Source organism: Cheilinus undulatus, linkage group 9, assembly GCF_018320785.1.
Source record: "Cheilinus undulatus linkage group 9, ASM1832078v1, whole genome shotgun sequence".
Classification (NCBI taxonomy): domain Eukaryota; kingdom Metazoa; phylum Chordata; class Actinopteri; order Labriformes; family Labridae; genus Cheilinus; species Cheilinus undulatus.
Genome location: NC_054873.1, coordinates 35,825,728 through 35,841,571, shown reverse-complemented (window position 1 = coordinate 35,841,571; position 15,844 = coordinate 35,825,728). Strand labels below are relative to the sequence as shown.

At 39.2% G+C, this 15,844-nt stretch overlaps 1 protein-coding gene across 2 annotated transcripts; it reads right to left on the bottom strand.

Moving 5' to 3' along the window:
- Window positions 1-3,297: 3,297 nt before the first annotated feature.
- On the bottom strand, window positions 3,298-15,446 carry tat (tyrosine aminotransferase). 2 transcript variants are annotated; one of them, XM_041796525.1, is made up of 12 exons: window positions 15,325-15,446; window positions 14,272-14,576; window positions 14,015-14,119; window positions 13,647-13,714; window positions 13,243-13,401; window positions 12,053-12,191; window positions 11,913-11,965; window positions 5,875-6,027; window positions 5,497-5,625; window positions 5,132-5,215; window positions 4,106-4,204; window positions 3,298-3,997 (listed from the first exon to the last, which is right to left on the bottom strand). In XM_041796525.1, exons 1-12 carry the CDS (start codon window positions 15,327-15,329, stop codon window positions 3,857-3,859), a joined length of 1,440 nt encoding a protein of 479 aa, XP_041652459.1. In that variant the 5' UTR covers window positions 15,330-15,446; the 3' UTR covers window positions 3,298-3,856. The 2 variants fall into 2 exon arrangements, with proteins under 2 accessions (XP_041652459.1, XP_041652457.1); XM_041796523.1 differs by having other exon boundaries at window positions 14,272-14,579; window positions 15,325-15,432.
- Window positions 15,447-15,844: the final 398 nt, after the last annotated feature.

Genomic DNA, 15,844 nt, shown 5'->3' with positions numbered 1-15,844 from the left:
TGGAATGGAAAGTTAAATATTGCCTGAAGTGTCCGTAATCAGGGATCTGCAACACTGATGTGATTCAACATTTCTTTTATCATACACATGATGACAAAATTACTGTCAGGGATTGTAGTCTCAAAGAAGACCATCACTAGAGCCCTGCACAAGGATGGACTGTGGGGTTACAGACCAAGAAAAACTCTCCTTTTGCAGAAGAGACACCTTCAAGTCAAGCTGAAGTCTGCTAAGGACAACCTGGAGAAGGACTATGAATACTGGATGCGTGTCCTTTTATCAGATGAAACTAAACTAAAGCTCTTTGGCCATACATAGAGATGTTGGGGATGTTTGGAGAAAGAAGGGAGAGGCATATCACCCAGAGAACACCGTCCCCACAGTGAAACATGGTGGTAGGAGTATTGTGCTGTGGGGATGCTTCAGTGTATCTGGAACTGGAAACCTTGTCAAGGTCCTTGTTTTTGCCCTCATGTGTACATGAAATACAAGAAAATGTACAAAAACAAGACTGCACATGAGTAAAGATAAACTTCAAATTGAGGAAGGGATGACTGTTTCATTTTTTCAGAACACAAGATGGCGCCTGTAGCACATGAGTTGTAGCTTGGCCCTCCAGACTCAGTGATACTGAGGATCAAATAAACAATCACAGCCAAAGTCCAGCTGACTTATCAGTTGATGATGATAATCTTGATTTGTTAGAATGGATTAAACTAGCACATTCAAAGGTTATTATTGTAGTTATGTCTTATATGCAGAGGCATTAACCGCATAATTTATGATCAGCTTATTCTTCTATTTATAAACTTTTCTCTGAGGACAGTCTGTGGGCAACTAGTCTAATACCAGTACAGTGTTTGAACAGTCAGAAAATAGAAATAAACAAACTCTTATACCTTCAAAAAATTAAACTTGGATTTGGTATGTAAGTCTGGGTTTGGCAGAAGCCAGGAGAACATTACCTGCCTGACTGTATAGTACCAACTGTGAAGTTTGGTGGAGGGGGGATAATGGTGTGGGGCTGTTTTTCAGGGTTTGGGCTAGGCCCCTTATCTCCAGTAAAGGGTGATCTTAATGCTACTGCATACCAGGGCATTTTTGACAATGCTATGCTTGATACTTTGTGACAACCCTTCCCTATTCCAATATGACTGTGCTCTAGACATGGTTTGATGAGTTCAGGTGGACGAACTTGACTGGCCTGCACAGAGCCTTGACCCCCAACACCATGAAGCACCTTTGGGAAGAACTGGAACAGAGATTGTGAGCCAGGCCTTCTTGTTCAACATCAGTGCCTGGCCTAATAAATGCTCTACAGAATTAATGGGCACAAATTTCCACAGAAACACTCCAAAATCTTGTGTATAGCCTTCCATTTTTGATTATGAGTAACTGGTGGTTGTTTTCTCAGGATTATAATTTATTTCGTTGTCATTTTGGAATGACAGTGCTGGTTTGGCTTTGATTAAAAGTTAATTCAGTCATGGAAATCTTGGGGTAAAATATGAAAGCCTGTCCACTCTGAGCCTCCACATCTTACAGGTGCATCTATCCATATAGTCTAGATGAATTCATTACAAAGTGAAATATTTAAAGACTTTTTAAATTATTATTTATGCACTCAAATCCTATGCGACATGGCATGGAGCCAATCAGTCGTTAAGAAGCCTAGGTTGCTCTGATAGTGGCCTTCAGCATGTCTGTATTGTTGAGTCTGGTGTCTCTCTTCTTCCTCTTGACATTTCCCCAGAACCCATGGGGTTGAGACCATTTGGCAGGCCAATCAAACACAGTAACACCATGGTCAGCAAACCAGTTTCTTATAGTTTTAGCTTTACTGTGGACAGGTGCCAAGTCCTGCTTAAAAAAAAAAAAAAAAAAAAAGGAAATCAGAATCTCCATAAAGCGAGTCAGCAGATGGAAACATGAAGTGCTCTAAAATCTTAGACAGCTGACAGCGTTGACTCTGGACTTGATAAAGCACAGTGGACCTACAGCAGCAGATGGCATGGCTCCTCAAACCATCACTGACTGTGGAAACTGATAACACTGGACTTTGAGCACCATGGGTTCTGGGCTTCTCAGATCTTTCCCCAGACTCTGAGACCCTTGATTTACAAATGAGATTCAAAATTTACTTTGCATCTCTGAGCAACGGTCCAGACCTTTGTAACTTAGCTTTTAAAGTCTTGATTTAAGTTAAGACACCTGAGATTTTATGAAATAAGCCAACATATTCAAATACAAATGTCCTGGCAAGGAAGTTAAAGGAGTAAAAGACAAAAATCTTCACCAGTTTGTTTATTTTACATATTCATAAATTTAAAAAAACATGAATTTTATTCCTGCAGCATCTCTATGTTGACTCCTGATGACACAGGTCCCTCAGCCCAGGTGAGAAGCTGATGTCTGTTCAGGTTCAGGAATGGCTCAGTAGAATGAACCTGGACCCATGTGTGTGTTGTGGCTCTTGATCCACTGACTCCAGCATCAGTCCACTCCTTGTGAAGCTCCCCTAAGCTCTTGAATCTGCTTTGTTTGACAATCCTTTGAAGGCTGAGCTCATCCCTGTTGCTCATGCGCCTTGTCTTACCACTTTTCTCTTCCAGTCAACCTCCATGAATACATTTGGATACAGTCTCTGAAAAAAGACCTGCCCTTTCAGCAGTGACCTAATGTGGCTTACTCTTCTTATCAAGGGTGTCAATGATTGTCTTCTGGACATTTGTCATGTCAGCAGTCTTCCCCATGATTGTGGTTGTGTGAACTGAACCAGAGTGAGAGACTAAAGGCTCAGGATTTTAGATTTTCATGAGCTGTAAGTCGTTATCAAGTTTAAAACAGAAAGAACTTGGAATGTTTCGATTTGTATGAGACGAATGTAGAATATATGGAACTTAAACTTTCCAACAATCAGAATTTTTCCTGGATTAAAGCTCATTTTATCTTCTTAAGTGGAGATGCAGGTCAGTTTGACAGTTCACAGGCTGCAGTGAGAGGATCCATCTGTGTACTGCACATTTATAAAGTCAAAACTGGAGTTACGTCAGATTTAAATGCCATGTGGAGAATAAAGCAGACTATGAGAGATTAAAAATGGATGACATTAGATGAAAAATAATTGAGTTTAAAATGATTTTGGTCATCTGAGTCAGATTTCAAGGTTGTTATAGACACTGACTATTTTCAATTTGAAGATATTGAATATTTTAGAGACTAATTCTAACCACAATGTGCATCCTAATGGGTTTTTTTGTTGTTGTTTTTTTTTTTTTTTACAAAAATATCAACAAGCAATTTCCACATGTTTTTATTAGGTTGCTATTAACAAAACTACTATACAAATTTTCCCTGTAAAAATATCTTTATACATAAGTGCTGTTCAGTACACTTAAACAATATACAGAGTATGGATGAGATACAGAGCATGCAAATGCAAACTTACAATGCATTAAGAGTTGATGTCTAGCAAAAGCAAATATGCAAAGATTACTGATATATAACGTTTATAAAGGCAAGTATGAACAGTCTATGGTCCTAGTTGTTGTCTGAGAGGTTATGCTGCATGGACAAAGAACACGCTACACAAATTATATAAATACGCACAAATAAGTAGAGGTTAACATAGGTCACTTGTATAAAATATAAATATTAAGTCTGCTCATTTCATATGGTTTACATCAAAAATTACACCATCAATGGACCATTAAACGCTGCTCCCAGGCTTCTTGTTCCCACAGTGGTGATGATATTAACACAGTTTTGACATCACTTTTCTACATCTCTATCTGCACTATAAAGTGGACATTCTTGGTCTCTTTAAGGTCCATTACTTCAGACTGGTCCTGCTGCATCACTGATCCAGATCATTACTGTCACGGCTGCGGGGTCGATAGTGGCGCTGGCAAAACTCAGCGATGCGACCACAAGCCTCCACCATCAGCTCCTCAGGCACCGTCACCACAACGCGAAAGAAGTTTGGATACTCAAACGCCTAGGAGAGGACAGAACCATTGCCGTTAGAGTGATTGCACACGTTTTCTTATAAGTTTAAGAGTATCAAATGCAGGGTCAGATGGATAAATGAGGAGTGATGTCTTACTGAAGCAGGCAGACAGAAGACAGACTGCTCAGTCACCAGCCTTTCAGTGAATTCCACATCATTCTTAAAATCTGGAAAGTGATCCATTTCAATTCCCACCTGGAGAAATGAGCAAAAGAAAGAGGGTGAATAACCTACAAACAGTGAATAACCTAGCCCAGCCTTTCCTGAACTTCAGTGCACTGTGGCCTAATTCGACACCTGGAAATCTTCTGAACTCCACCAAAACCTTCATTCAACCTTAACATGAGACTTAAAGTATTTACCTTTATATTTTCATTTCATAAACAGAAGGTTTCAAAGCAAGTGCCTAGTAATTAGACATGAACAAGAAAATGTTGGCAGTGATTAAGTACAATTAAAAAGCCAACAGTGTTTATTTAGTTTAAACAGGCCTCTACAAAGTCTCTTTTTCTTTTCTTTTCTTTCTTTTCTTATATCAGTCTCTTAAATATAGGCTGTGACAGCATAAATCCTTTCCTAGTAGCATTAATGCAGCATTGTAGAATGTTTAATCGAGCGTCATCAGTTAATTCAGCACCAGTTAAACCATGACACCCATTCTGTACATCAGACAAAATAAATGTTTTAGGATGATATGTAAGCGAAAAATTCCAGTTTTATTCTTTTACTTCTTGGACTTAAAAAACATTTTAACATGAAATGAAGCATTTTATGATCAATTAAACTTGATTTTAATTTTCAAAATGATGTTCATGGTTTTTATATAAGGTAAAAACCTCTCACGGCCCACCTGAAGTACCTGGGGGTACTTCAGGGCCCACAAGTGGTCCTCAGTATACACTTGGGGAAGCACTGACCTAGCCAAGACCAGCTAACAAAATACCAGTCTGTGACAAAGACTGTATCATAGTCACTCACTGCAAAGGTAAAAGAGGTCATGGCTAAATTTGGAATTGACTAAATTCAAGGGCAAAGCCCTCAAAACGCTTGCTTTTACATGTTCATGTAAACACCAGTGGTTCATAATTTTCATACAATCTCATGCACATTTGTAGTACTAACCATGAGGTACATGGCTCCTGAAGGCATCACAGGGTTCAGTCCAGGGACGGAGGACAGCTCATTGAAACAAAGCTCTGAGTTAGACTGAGGAAGACAACGATAAACCATCCTGTCAGTGTCATATACAACATAATACTGTGACTCAGTCTACATATAAGGGTGATACTGAGAAGTACAAAAAGGTCAAAACAGAACAAGATGAAAAAAATCTTCTTAATGTATTTGAACCTTTAACCCCTTTGTTAACATTTGCATATTCTTCATATATGAATTACTGTCCAGGGTATAAATGGTGTATTAGCAGTAAAACAGAAATAGTAGGAAGGTATATTGTGTAAAATAAGATATGATTTCCCCCTGATTACCTTGAGAAAGCTGATGGTCCCGTGGTAGAAAGTCTGAGGTGTGTTGTTGAGGATACTCTCCAGAGCTCCCTGGACGATGCTGCAGGCTCCTAGAATACGCTGGCTCAGTTTCACCAGACCCTGTCGAATCTACAGTGGAGATATATCGTACATTATGTATCAGTAAGTTAAATGTATCAGTACCCTGATCTAGTCTTGTTATTTTCTCTCTATTTATATCCCAGTCAGTACAGAATCAATATCCATTTTGGGCCCTTGGGCAAGGCACTTAACTCCTAGAACACCTGTCTACCTATATGTACATCACTTTAGATAAAAGCGTCTGCTGAATGACATTGTAACCCTGTATCTAAATAAAGATATGAAAAGTCTATCTACCTCAGGTCCAAATATATCATTCCTGTCATGGATGAGGATCCATCCCATCCTCCAGCCCGGTACCAGCCAGCGTTTAGCCAAACCACCACAGGAGAGGATGGGAACATCACTGCTGAGAGTTGCCATGGAGGGAGAATCACAACCTGGGAACACCTGCAGGTAAGAGTGAAAAAAGAGGAAAAACTTTAGAATAATCCAGAGTCATGTGTAAGCTTTAAGCTCCTGTGAAGCAGCTGGATTGTGAGGATTCTGTATAAAAAAGAGTGTAAAAGGTGCTATCTACCTGCTCCTTTTTGTTTTTTTACAGCGTGTTGAGATAAGATTTGTTATAAATTAGTGCTATGCAAAAAAAGATTGGCTGACTTAAAGCAGGACCTCTTATCTCTTTAGCTAGTTTGTCCTTTACATTAGCCACACTGTTAGAAACCACCAGGTTTTTAAATAAATTCTCACACTAAAATACTGTAGTAAGGCTTTTTTTAAGCATTATTGGTAATTATTTGTAATATCATAGTAAGTCTCTGTTAATGTGAATATCATCAGGCTTCTACAGTAAATTTTCACAGTAAACAAATGTAACAAGGCTTTCACAATGCATGACGGGTAATTACTTATAGTTATAGAATTCAAATTTATGCAGCACTCCGACTGTTAGATTTTAAACTACAGACCGGGACACAATGCTCCTAAACGCCTTGTCTGTAGTCACGGTGAAAAAAGAGGAGAGAAGTAATTTAAGGAGAAAAATAATTTCTTGTGAAATTATGGTCAAATTTTTAACAGTGCAGTATTGTGGTTAAGAAAAAAAAGCCATATCCCCCTGTCTTTGTAGAGTCAAATGTACAAATTGCTACAAGTTCTTATGATCAAATGGAAATGAACACCTCCCAAGAGTCAGAAGTTACATAGATTAAAAATCACTCTGCAGAGACAACCAGTCTTCATCCTGATCATCTTGACATCAGTATCAATTTCAGTCTGTTTCATAACAACTCCAAACTCCTCAAAGGGGCTTTAAATGCTGATCGATAAAGGGCTTTAAATCTTTAGTTTAAGATGCTTCTAAAATGATTCACTGCTTACATAGATACACATAGAGTCAAGAGCAGTACATACAGTTCAGTGAAAAGAGTAGGCCAAAAGGTCTCAAATGTTTCTCCCATGTGCTCAAAAACCTTAAATTTCTTGTAAAGTGAAATCCAAACTTTGTGTCTTAATACACTTGATGTGTTGGGGTAACGTTGTGGTACACATGTGAAAACACACACGTGAGGTTGATCTGTTTTTTAATCTTTAAGAGGAGAATTCAGTGTCAATCTAAAAAAGGTGAAGGTGTGATCAAAAACCAGTGACCTGATGGGAGGGGGATGAGCTGCATAAACTGCAGACAGAGAATAATTTGTCTTCTCTGGTGTTCTGTTAACATTAAAAAAGTCATTTATCCTAATGTTATCATCACAACTGTGACTGTAATATCTCAGATCCCACCCCAGTTATCTCAAATAAAGTGAATGATCAGTTGTTATTTGTTTTTCAGCACCTATTCTTATTACAAATGAAACTATTTGTTTCAAAACTTCAACAAAACACTGGTGAAACATGTGTATCATCATATTACATAATATTGACTGTGTATATGAGGGTGAAACCAGAGCAGGAACATAAGGAAAGAGTACAGACAGAGGGGGAGTTCAGGGGAACCGTCCAGGGTCGAACCTTACTGTAACCACAGTATGCTACGCTCCACCCACACAAAGATGGTTCTCATTAAAGCCAAGCAGGATCTTTGACGTGGAGTGGGGAACTGCCCCGCATCCTATTGGCTGGACCGCGATGAATGACATAACAGCAATGTACATTGTAATGTGCCTGTACAATAAATGCGCCTGCATGGCTCTCCAAGTCAAAACAGTTTTTGGCTTGTGGTTGTCTCAGCTCACTTGACATGTGCGAACACTCAAATTGAGGTGTTATGTAAAAACATAATGATCAGCGCAGAGAGGGGAAGCTGGGTGAGCAACAGAAAACTGAACATGAACAATACAGCAGGAGCAACTACGGCTTCAGTACGAATGTGTCGATTAAAGAGGAGAAACAGTTTGCTCTGCAGGTTTATAGTAATGATGGCTGACTTTACAGCTTATATACAGGTCGCACATCTGGACAAACTGTGCAAATGTGCGTGTGAAAACATAATTTACTGCTTAAGCGTATGGCAAAGAGAGCCAGGGGGATAATGTCCCACTGACTGAGCTTGGTGAGGTTCACAGACTCTGTGGCCCCTTAGCCTCCTAGTGCTACAGTCATAAAAAACAGGCCTCACTACCACACCCCCATCCAGCGCTCCACCCTCCAACCCCCCCCATTCCTGCCGTGTTTCTGCAGCTACATAACCCAACATCTGCATTAAGTGCAACCACATGCAGGCAAAAAGTGCAAAGTCATTCTGGTCTGCTTGCGTTTCATCTGAAACGGTCTGATGTGGTGAGGAGGATGATGTGGATGCACTCAACAAACCTCGACTCTAAACTTTTCCACTCACAACAAATGTTACGAAACCATCAAGAGGCAAAAAAATCCAATGGTTAACATTCACTCTCTGCTTACAACTAATAAAGGGATGCATTCAATTGGAAATAGAAAACAAGATCCAGACTTGCATTATACTCTCACTTGGTCAAACCAAGCCCAAGCCATTATAGTCTTACACACATTTATTATATTTTTTCAAAAGAAGCTATTAAAGGCACCAAGAATGTAATAAAAAGGGTAATGCTGGACAAAACATAACTGGTGAAGCAATTCAAAGGCTGAAAGATGCCTTTAGGCTTGATTTATCTGCTCTCTGTTGAGCAGACTGAGTGTTATTTGTTGGCAAACAACATGAGTGTACCTGTTTGTTCCTGTCTGTGTGTGTGAATAGGAGTCTACGTGCGTTCATACTTGTTTGCATGACCTCCAGCCAAAGATTGACCAGTACACAGTTGTCAAGGCCAGCAATGACGTTTTGGACTGAATGTTCTGATGATGTTGTTTTTTCTTAGTCAACATTTAGATTCAAACTTCTGTCTTTTGGACCCTTCATCCTGGCTCTACTCCAACGCATGGAGATGTTGAAATTTCATCTGTGAAGCTAAAAGTAACCTTGTATAACTGATTTCCTGTATGTCATCAGGCAGATCCTCTATGCAAAGCTCCAATCTAAAACAGTTGTTCCCAGTCTGACGACGGGCCGTCCCAATCAGCATCATTTAAGGAGGACAAGGCGTTAGCTACAACTACAAGCATACGCACTGCAAGATGGTAACCAGTGGCAACCAGTGTAGTGATTTGACTGGGTGTGTATGTTTATTGTAAGGGCAGTTTTTATTGGAAGCGTACAAGACTATTACAAGAAGAGCAAAGAACCGCATTGAAATCTTTTCTTGCTGGAAAATATTTTTTGGTCTTCTCCTGATCGAGTTTGACATGAGTTTATGATATTTACAGCCAGGCCAGCCAGGGTTTACTTGTACTGTAAGCTGGTATACAATGACTACAGGTGGAGCTATTAGCTTGGATGTAGGTACAGTGGCAGCTTTATCAGAACTGATCAAAATTTTTATTGAAAGAGGAGAAAATAATGACATTGAAAGATTTTCTTGGTGGAAAAAATGTGTTTGATCTCCTCCCAATCTTCTGTACCAACTGGCTCCGGTAATAGTTAACAGCCACAACTGTGTTTAAGTTCATTGGGCATGCCCACTGTGGCGTGTGCTTTATTGCTCTGATTGGCCTGTAATCAATTTGACAGATGGGACATTTGTCCCATCACCCTCCACTGTGGCTATTTGTCACAAGGCATAGGACCAACCTCAGTTCCTCCTCTTTGTCTTGTTAATTGGTGGACCTGAAACTCCTCTCCAAACTGTGGCAGAAACCTTCTTCAGTAACCAAACTGCTGATGCCACTCAGCCTTTTTCACTATTTATACTGCCACTGCAAGTTATGCTTGCACAAAGCAGACCAGTTACATCTGTCCATTTAATTTTACTGTTATCCTGTGATAAGGGGTAAATTTTGGTTGTTTACTTGAGATCTAACTCCTATTTATCGTGCTATCTTGAGATAACAGCTCTGATTTCTCATGAAAACAACAACTCCCGAGGACTTGAAAAAGACCAAAATCTACATATTATCACTGAAAAATAGTACAGACCAAAAAACAAGGTTTATTAGCCCTCCACAGTATCAACCTGTCTTTGACATCCAGCCACATCCTAGCACATCCTAGAGCAGCCCCCAAATAAATGGTGCCAGACACTGGGGACCCCCACTGTCACTGGAGGTAGTTAAAGAATAGGAGTATAACAGCTTTTGATTTTCATTAGTTTGTATTTTTATGTAGTTTTTACCTGTTGTTTAAAATTTCAGTTTAGTTTTTATTGTTATTAGTGTCAGTTTTAGGGTGTATTTTCTGCAATATGCAATACTTGTCCGGAATGAGGCCCAAAGGGCTCTTCACATTTTGTTTTATTTATTGAATTTTAAGGATTGTACAGAACTCAAGCCCTAAAATTACTGTTATGCGAGGCCTTCTTCAGTCAAAATCAGGACTTTTTTTTCTCCAAGTTAAATTGTACATGTCAGTTAGCCTGCTGACTAAAACTAAAGACATTTTATCTCTTAATTTTAATTCATTTTAGTTCGTTTTGTAAGCACAGAATAAGGTTTTAGTAGGTTTTCATGTTTTCCAAACTATTTATTTTCATTTTAGTTTTAGTTCACTACAATAATCTTGGTGCACACAGCCGTACACATTCAAGAATAGTCGTGTGCAGACTTACATTTTATTGATTTTTAAAAACATAACATTTATTTCAGAATAAATCTCACCTGATGACCATGGCTTTATCTTAAATTGCACCAACTGTATGCATATATTTGTACAACAATTTGTAAAATGTCCATTTTAAAATCATTTAAAAATGACCTTTGTTTTGTGGAAGGTCTCTTGCAACCCCTCTCTCCTGACTCTGATTTTGGGAACCACTGCTCTGATGCAAACTCAGATATATCACATTTTTACCCAAGCTTTTAGCAAACAGCATTGTGTTTCACTAAAGAAGACTAGCAAAGAAGGCTGTATCGTAATAAAGAAAGTGCTAAAATCAGTGAGACTTACGCTTGTTTTCTGGTTCTTACATTCAAACGGACCTCATTTTGTTTTGAGTAGAGTCTCCCCCTGCTGGTCATTAGGGGGAAAAAAAGCCATTTTGAGCCATCTTATCATAGGCTTAGCTTTCAGACCTGGTGGCTTCATTTACTCTGAACATACAGGAGAGACTCATGGCTCGGTTACTTCATCAAGAAAGGATCTTCCAGAGTTAACAACTTGTTAAATTATCTGATTTTTGGGATTAACTATCGCAAAGTACAGTTGCACTCTGCAACAATTAATTCCCTATCAAGATCAGTGTGTCTGTCACTTGTACAATCATGTACATAACATTCTCTAGCAAAGTCAACTGGTCTTTCATCATATTTAAATTAAAAGGCATTTTACATATCTCAGAGAGTACCTGTGCTATTTTTCTATAATTTTAATGTCTTTCATTTTGGAACACCATTCAATTAAAAATGGGTAAAACTGCACTCAGTTGTGATACAATCGATCAGAGAGTCATGATATTATCAAACATATAAATGGGTAATTTGCATGATCCCATATAAGGTCAGGTTTATATGCAGAGCAGCAGCGATAAAAAGAGGAATACTGTAATAAATCACTGAACACCAGCTATGAGCACCCACACTGCCTGAGCATCTATTCTATCCCTGTGGCTAGCAACCGCTGCTTGCCCTCACTGACCCCCATGCCCCGCTGCTCATCCAGTGTGCAGGCCTTACTGGTCTCTGTTTCCAGGCCTCATTCACTGCACATCTCCAATAATCCCCCCTGTGCTGACCATCCAGAACCCGGCCAAATGCCACCAAAATGAAACAGAAAAATGTGCCTCGCTGGTCTAACTGCGGGTCAGAGGAGTAACTGCACTCACCATATCGCTGTAGATTTCATCAGCCAGGATGGGAAGGCAGTGTTTGGAGGCCACTAAGAATTAGAAGAGCCAGTGATTATTTTTTTTATGTACATGAAGCTTAACGCTGTGTAAAAATGTCTGGCAGAGCTGTGGCTCACCTTTGAGGATCTTCTGCAGGTGTTCCTTGCTGAAAACAGAGCCACAGGGGTTGGACGGATTAGTGACAATCAAACAGGAAGTCCTCTCGTCGATCAGGCTCTCCAGGTGCTGCAGGTCAGCCTCCCATGACTTCTCAGGCTGAAAAATCAAAAGTATGTCAGCACAAACTTTGCTGTGCATGATAGCTCACTCATGATGTTCAAGGACAGACACAGCGTCACAAAGTCTGTCTGAAATGCGGTTAAATCAATGTGATGTTGGAGAGCATCCAAGAGGGTGAAAGGTATTGTGTCCCTAGAAGCCAGCAAGCGGTGGTTAACTGTTTTACAGTGTTTATACAGTACACCAAAGATGGACACACTTTCATCATGTTTATCTTCCTATTTTCTCCAGCCATCACTGGCCTCATTGACACTTCTCCTCTTATGACCTTTCTGTCATTTAATTGACCCGCAGTCAGCTACATATGTCAGATAAATGTTTGTATGGTAAGGAAATTAACACTATACAATTAAAATAACTGTCTACAAGGATTTATCACATGGCCAGTTAGGTGGATTCCTTTAAATGTCTGTGGTATAGTTTTTTTTATATTTAGATTAACAGTTCAAGATCTGCTCCCGATTTAACTGCAAACTATTTCCACCAATTTAATCCCATTTTACAACATAAAGAAAGGAGATGCATTATGAAAAGGACAGAAAAATGAAAAAGCAAACAGGATAATGGTGGTTCATTTAAAAAGAATTGAACAGGCTTTGACCCCTAATCTGAATGATAACAAAAGGCCTCTAATGTGCAAACAACAAATACCATTAGCAATAAAAGCACTAAAAATTCAACTCAGAATTCCTTGTTTATAACTGAGAAGATAATATGCTGTGAATTTAAAGTTAAAATTCTTTAAATAAGCAAAACTTTACCCTTTAATTCAAGTCCTAAATTGAAGTTAAGCTAATCTGATTCTTAACATGTTGATCAGCCTGGTAATAATAAACTCCATTCAGGACAAACAGAGGTGACTGTTACATGGATGCCAGAGAGAATATTCCCCTAATTGTTAACTTTTCCTCAGTTCTTTCCTCTCAAATTGAGATACAAGCATGTAAGTTTCTGACAAACAGAGATAAGTGAGCAAATAGAGGCGGAGGTAAAGGTGAAATAAAGCAGAGGTCGGCCTCTTACTGACCAGCAGGTTGTAGAGTTTGACCTCGATGCCCATGGAGACGGCCAGGGTCTTATATAATGAGAATCCTGGGCATGGGACCAGGATGTTGTCCCCTGGGTTGCACAGGACACTGATAGCCAGGTCAATGGCCTGGCTGCAGCCACTGGTCAAAATTACATCCTGAAGGGAGGGTGGAAGAACTTCAGTTTAGACTCTGAGTCATTCAGCTGAGTAAGGTGGACTGACTTCTGTATTCTGATGTACAACAATCTTATTACAAGGAATAAATGATGAGCCTGCCACAGAAAGTGAAGTGTCTATAGCATTGTTGCTGATATTATGACATGTTAGACTGCAGACATTTCTTTAGATTTTGTTACAATGTGAGAACACAGACAGGTAGGACATTAAGGTGGAGTAATCACCTCTGCGTCCAGTGGAGCCTCAGCACAGCTGTAGAAGTTGGCCACTGCCTGTCGGCTCTTCAGATATCCTGCAGAGATGATCAGACATCAGCATGTTATATATTATTATTTGGTATCAAATATTTCAAGTTACAAGGCTGAACAAGTCAAGTCACCTAACATTGATGTAAAATCTTAAAAAAAACATGCCTTTATACATTACTTTTGATATTATAGCTGGCTTGAAATGAATTTTATGTCAGTTGCAGAAGACTGCTTGAATTGTAAATACTAAGAGAACAACTGTTTGTACATTAGCCATCCGTTAATGATATTATTGGGCAACTTTGATGACTAAGAATAATGTACTTCATGATAATGTGACTCACCAACTGAAGGAGCATAGCCGTTGTATTTTTGGGAGTCTATGGCATCTTTCATGGCCTGAAGCACGCTATCATCTGTGGGCAGATTTCCAAACACAGTGGGATCCCCTGCAAGAAAACAGAGTGAGAAACCCAATATCTAACACTGCAAAGGTAAACATCCTTCTAGATTTAAACAGATACCATAGAATTGGTACATAAGAAACTGTTAAAAACCAGCAGAATAAATGACTAATTCAACCATTCAGTGGATCACTCACCGATAGAGAGAGCAATCATGGGTTTGTCAGGGTTGGGGGTGAGCTTCATCCCGTCAACGATGGCCCTGATGGGGTTGAGAGTGTTGTTGGCCATCTCTGACGGCTTCACTGACCATCTCTGCCTGCGGCTCTTGGCTTTGGCCGGATACAGAGAGCCATTCACACTGACATGGTGGAAGCCGTTCCCGTGAACCACCTTCCCATTCACCCCACTCCCATTCAGAGTTTTGGCATTGACGCTGTTTTTGCCGTGGACTCCATTCCCATTCATCTGGACCAAGTAGGACTTGTTATCCATCCTGGAACTGCTAGATAGATAGATAGATAGATAGATAGATAGATAGATAGATAGATAGATAGATACTTTCATTTATTGGTTGATATATGTATGTAAGTATGTTTTTATATTTTATTGAATTTGTATCATGTTTTATGATGTTTAAAATGTTTCTCTTTCTGTTTCATTGTACATCTATTTTGTGATTGGTGTCAGCTGGCTGCAAAAAAAAAAAAAAAAACTACCCAAAGTAACACCAGTCTGAGCCTGCTAAAACAATAAATACCATAAATACTAAAATAGTTTTGGTATGTCTGTATTAAACTTGAGCATACTTCTAAATCAAAGCTTTTGCAAGACGCCGATTCGTTTTTACAGTGTAGTATTTCTACATTTATGGATGACAGCTGTTCTTTGATTTTTGGTAATGCAAATGCAAGAAAAAATTTAAACTTTAACTTAAAATCGTCACCAAGATAAGAATTTTCAGCTTCTTCAAACTTCTTTCTATATTTATCAAAACTTTATTTAAAATTATATCATTGAAACGTCACTGAGTCGTCCTGATGTTTGTGTTGCTCTCTTTACATCGACAGAAATTACATTAAAAACGACGTTAAAAATACATTAAGAGAAAAAATGATCATCTTCTTAACCTAAATTGATCATGAACACGTTTGACCAAACGTGTATCTATTTACCAAGCATCAATATTAACAGACCGTTATTTCAAATGATAAAACGATAAACCAGAACTGATAAAAAGATGTACTCACCTCATTGTTTATCTATAAAAGTCTCGTCTTTGAAGTGCAGCGCTGGCTAATTTTTCTTGCTCGGATTATTAAGAAGCTAGTTGATGTTTTAAGCCGGCTTTATAGCAAAATCCCGGGAAATGGGTGTTGAGCCCTGCCCATATCTCCATTGGTGGAGGCTGAGGGTTGTGCCATTACACCCCTCTTACATCACTAACCAGAACCATACCACCTCGAACCCTTAACAGAATCAATCACAGTACGGAGGAGGGGGGGCACAGGGACGCTTTCTGCACGCGGCGGGACACCTCAGTGGCAACGTAGGAGTGCGTCACGCGCACGCTGGCGTCAGAGAGATGAAAGAGTGCACGAGAGGTCATCAATATGACAACAAAGATGGAAACGACCTTAAGATTCGACAAATTATTGTAGGCTTACTAAAAAACACAACTATAAATGTTTATTATGAAATATAAAGTAAATAAGAGTGGACTGTACATATCTTTAGAGAAAAAATGTGTATGTTCCATGAACATTTCCA